We start from the raw sequence: 4,379 nt of genomic DNA, 5'->3' as shown, positions 1-4,379 counted from the left end.
GCTCCTCCGGTCCAGGTGCAGCTCCTCCGGTCCAGGTGCAGCTCCTCCGGTCCAGGTGCAGCTCCTCCGGTCCAGGTGCAGCTCCTAATGATAGAAGTAATTACAGCAGAGCGAGTGAAGACAGCAGCAGACAGAGGACATGTGGACAGTTTGTCCTCCAGCAGCAGAACTAAAGGAGAACTCAGGAAACCCAAACCAGCCCTGATTATAGGATTGATCAGACCGGGTGTCAGCCCTGGATGTTCTGCTCTGGTTCTGGGTTCTCAGCGGTTCTGACCCGTTGTTCTCTTTGTTTGCAGGGTCTTTAAGAAAGCCAGTCCGAATGGGAAGGTGAGTGTTTCTCCTCGAGCCGAGGCCAACAATCCTCATTTATTATTCATCCACATGAATATTAAAAACTGCTTTAATTTTTAATTCTGTGAATATTCCTACAGGTACGAAACTATAAACCAGATCAAGGTTTTTATTCAGAGCTTATTTTCTGCTGACTTTATAAATCTGTGAGTTCTGAAGGACCTCCTCTCAGTCCGAACTCCTCCAGGAGTCACTTTTACCTGACCTGGATCTGTTCGGACAGATCAGTTCTTCACAGGAACACCGTTCTGTGGAGAACCTCCGAACAGATCCAGGTCAGGAAAAAGTGAGCGAGCTGTTCTCTGACTCCGGAATCTGTTCGGAGGTTCCTCACAGGAGCACTGTTCTGTAAAAAAAACAAAACCTTTCATCCCCACAAAAACTGCAGTTCAGGAGATCCTAAACTGTTTGGAAAGTGGGTTCCAGAGTGAGAACATCGTCGTGTTCTCGTGTGGACCTTTTGGAAACAATGATGTCATAGAGTGACCTTTAACCTACGACCCCACTGATGTCAGATTCTCACCCAGAGTAAAACCTTCGTGTTCTTCACGGCAGAGAACCTGAGTGGAACCCGCTCCACTGAAAGTTTTCTTTCTTCCTCAGCTCACCGTTTACCTGGGAAAGAGGGACTTTGTGGACCATGTGGACCTGGTAGAACCTGTCGGTGAGGACAGATTTGATGTTGGAGTAAATTAGTGACATAAAACCTGATTGTTTTACTTGTTTTCACGTCTTCCTGCAGACGGTGTCGTTCTGATCGATCCAGAGTACCTGAAGGAACGGAAAGGTGAGAACGTCCCACACGGGATACCTCAGGGACGTGTCCTGGACCCTCTGATTTCTGGATCAAAGCCGGTTTAGGACTGTGGGAGCATGGTTTCCTCTAACAGAGTTTGTTTGTCATCGTCAGTGTTTGTGACTCTGACCTGTGCCTTTCGGTACGGCCGGGAGGATCTGGACGTTCTGGGTCTGACCTTTCGGAAGGACCTGTTTGTGGCGAACATCCAGGCGTTTCCTCCGCTGCCTGAAGAGAAGAAGAGCCTGACTCGTCTTCAGGAACGCCTGATCAAGAAGCTGGGAGAACATGCCTACCCGTTCACCTTCGAGGTACGGATGATGCTCATGATCCCTCCGTCTGCTTTTATTCCTCGACTCGTTGGTTAAAAACATTCAGCTTCGTCTGAGAAGCTTTTTCAGGGTTAGAGAACCTGAACTTCCTGAGAAACATCCACCGTTGTCGACACATTTCAATCTTTAGTTCTTCTGTTTTCAGATTCCTCTGAACCTGCCGTGCTCGGTCACCCTGCAGCCAGGACCGGAGGACACCGGGAAGGTTTCTCTTTATTTTTCCTGCAGGATTCTCCCTGCCCTGCCTTCTCTGAAAGCAGCTTTATCTGAACTGACGGTGTGATCGTGTTGCTGTTCTCAGGCCTGCGGAGTCGACTTTGAGGTGAAAGCTTTCTGCGCTGAAAACCTCGAAGAAAAGAGCCACAAAAGGTAAAAGTGAGTCAGAAACAGGATGAATTATGGATGAAAGTGAGCCGGTGGAGCGTCAGCAGCACTGGACCTGTGTTCTGTCGTTGCAGGAACTCGGTGCGTCTGGTCATCAGGAAGGTGCAGTACGCTCCGGAGAAACCCGGCCCTCAGCCCACCGCCGAGACCACCAGGCAGTTCCTGATGTCGGACAAGCCTCTGCACCTGGAGGCCTCTCTGGACAAGGAGGTACCACCTGAGAGACCGAAACACACACGAACGTCCAAAGATTGTGGCGAGCCGAAAACAACAGATCCTGTGTTTGATGTTTCTTTGTGTCTCAGATTTATTACCACGGGGAGCCCATCAGCGTCAACGTTCACGTCACCAACAACACCAACAAGACGGTGAAGAAGATGAAGATCTCAGGTAGGTGGTGCTGTTTCCTGTGTGCAGCGGTTGTGTGGGCTGATTGCATCTGGTTTGTGTGTCTGCAGTGCGACAGTACGCAGATATCTGCCTCTTCAACACGGCTCAGTACAAATGTCCGGTGGCCATCGAGGAGTCGGAGTGAGTTTCATTCAGTCTCTTCAACCAAACAACATCCGTCTCTTTAAAACCCGTCTAACGCTCGCTGTGTCCTCAGTGACGTCGTGGCCCCCAGCTCCACCTTCTGCAAAGTCTTCACCCTCACTCCGTTTCTGGCCAACAACCGAGAGAAGCGAGGCCTCGCCCTGGATGGGAAACTGAAGCACGAGGACACCAACCTGGCCTCCAGCACGCTGTGAGTCCCGCTGCACTCACGATGCCTTCACTGACACCCGGAGATGGGGGCGCTGATGGCTGTTTGTTCTGTCTGGGCAGCCTGAGAGAAGGAGCCAACAGGGAGATCCTCGGCATCATCGTGTCCTACAAAGTCAAAGTGAAGCTGGTCGTGTCGCGAGGCGGGTCAGTACCTTCTAGTCTGGCCCATTCCTCTGTGTGACCTTTGACCTTTGAGACAGACTGACCTGTTGAAGCAGTGGGTTGGAAACGTAGTTTGTTGCCTTCCAACCTGGAATTTAAATTTAAAATTCTATTTTATTTCCGTTAAAAACAATAAATCAACACAAAGTACTCCAGATTATTAAAGTTATCTGGATGTGTCCTCAGACTTTCAGTTTTTGTTTTAGTTCAAAGTGTAAAAATTAAAACTGTCAGAAAAGAGGAGCCAAAGTCCAAAGAAACTGAAAGATCCTCAGAGAGTCTGAAGAACTGTTGAATGAGATCCGTTTAAAAGGTTTAAATCAGGAGGTTTAGGATCAGGAGGTTTAGGATCAGGAGGTTTAGGATCAGGTTTAGGATCAGGACTGTAAGCTGAAGTGGTTCAGCCTCAGGTTTCTGGACGTATTGATTCTAAATCCTGAATAACTTGAAGACGTTTATTAATTGAACGGACCGGGGCAGCGTTACCGGGCCGCTCAGAATCTGTGAGCAGAGACTTAATGAGGGCATCAATAGAAATGATGGATCTGATGTTCTGCTGCTCTGAAGCTCACCGTGTTAAATATTTATTGATTCCAGGCTCCTCGGAGATCTGGCTGCCAGGTAACCTTTCACGCTCCGCCACAGATGAAAACCGCACGCTGAGATTTACAAAGGTCACCTGAACACCTCACCGCCCAGCTTCCCTCACGGTGGCGGTGATCCTCTCACAGAAATGCTCCACTCTAATGACTCAGTTTGTGTTTTATGACCTGTGATGAATCTGTTTTCCAGTGACGTCTCCGTGGAGCTGCCGTTCACATTAATGCACCCGAAACCGCCGGAGGAATCCGTCTACAGAGACGGTGAGTCACATCCACCCTCCTCCATCCTGCTGAGATCAAATCATCCCTTCAGTCAAACAAACTGCAGACCTTCTGTCCATGAGCCAGACCAGCCTCAGGAAACCAGTCATGTTTATCAGTAAATCCATCAAACATCTTCATCTGTTCAGCTTTAGAGGCTGAAAACAGATGAGACCTCACATTGTGACGATGTGGACTCCACCGAGCAGCTGAAGCTCTGGAAGGAGGAGATGACATCCATCAACCTTCTCCTCTAAAGCCCAACAGGAATCAGGCTCAGCAGCTTTCAGAAACTGAACTAAGGAACAGAGAGTGGACAGGGTGGGACAGAGGGACGGGGACATTCGGTCTCCATCATATTTAGCTGTGAGAGGATGTTCCTACTGAGAGTGATGTCATCAAGGTAAACAGATCAACAGATTCAGGTCCAGGTCAGAAGAGTTAAGAAGAACAGGACTCAGTGGCAAGTTTAGCTTTTTTCGGCTTTTAGCTGTTATTCTGCTTCTTTTAGCTAGTGACTCAGTGACTCAGAGACTCAGAGACTCAGAGACTCAGAGACTCAGAGACTCAGTGACTCAGAGACTCAGAGACTCAGTGACTCGGAGACTCAGTGACTCAGAGAATCAGAGACTCAGTGACTCAGAGAATCAGAGACTCAGAGAATCAGATACTCAGTGACTCAGAGAATCAGAGACCCAGTGACTCAGAGACTCAGTGACTCAG

General features: G+C 48.9%; 1 protein-coding gene across 3 annotated transcripts in view; it reads left to right on the top strand.

Moving 5' to 3' along the window:
• arrb1 (arrestin, beta 1) overlaps positions 1-4,379 on the top strand; it is a 21,253-nt gene that overhangs the window by 10,033 nt on the left and 6,841 nt on the right. For 2 of the 3 annotated variants that reach the window (XR_005232879.1, XM_037974448.1), the window contains exons 2-14: positions 300-330; positions 958-1,018; positions 1,097-1,141; positions 1,265-1,461; positions 1,628-1,687; positions 1,784-1,851; positions 1,941-2,076; positions 2,172-2,256; positions 2,325-2,397; positions 2,474-2,611; positions 2,692-2,775; positions 3,391-3,414; positions 3,586-3,656. Coding sequence is in view for 2 of the 3 variants with exons in the window: in XM_037974448.1 (XP_037830376.1) it covers positions 300-330; positions 958-1,018; positions 1,097-1,141; positions 1,265-1,461; positions 1,628-1,687; positions 1,784-1,851; positions 1,941-2,076; positions 2,172-2,256; positions 2,325-2,397; positions 2,474-2,611; positions 2,692-2,775; positions 3,391-3,414; positions 3,586-3,656 (1,073 nt within the window). In the remaining variant the exon portion in view is untranslated. Of the gene's footprint in view, positions 1-299; positions 331-957; positions 1,019-1,096; positions 1,142-1,264; positions 1,462-1,627; positions 1,688-1,783; positions 1,852-1,940; positions 2,077-2,171; positions 2,257-2,324; positions 2,398-2,473; positions 2,612-2,691; positions 2,776-3,390; positions 3,468-3,585; positions 3,657-4,379 lie in introns of those variants that run through there. The other variant, XM_037974449.1, reaches the window with a different exon arrangement.

The sequence above is a fragment of the Kryptolebias marmoratus genome, unplaced genomic scaffold (genome assembly GCF_001649575.2).
Source record: "Kryptolebias marmoratus isolate JLee-2015 unplaced genomic scaffold, ASM164957v2 Scaffold55, whole genome shotgun sequence".
NCBI classification, from domain to species: Eukaryota; Metazoa; Chordata; class Actinopteri; order Cyprinodontiformes; family Rivulidae; genus Kryptolebias; species Kryptolebias marmoratus.
Note: the sequence above shows the minus strand (reverse complement) of the source record. Positions and strands in the feature narration are given on the sequence as shown.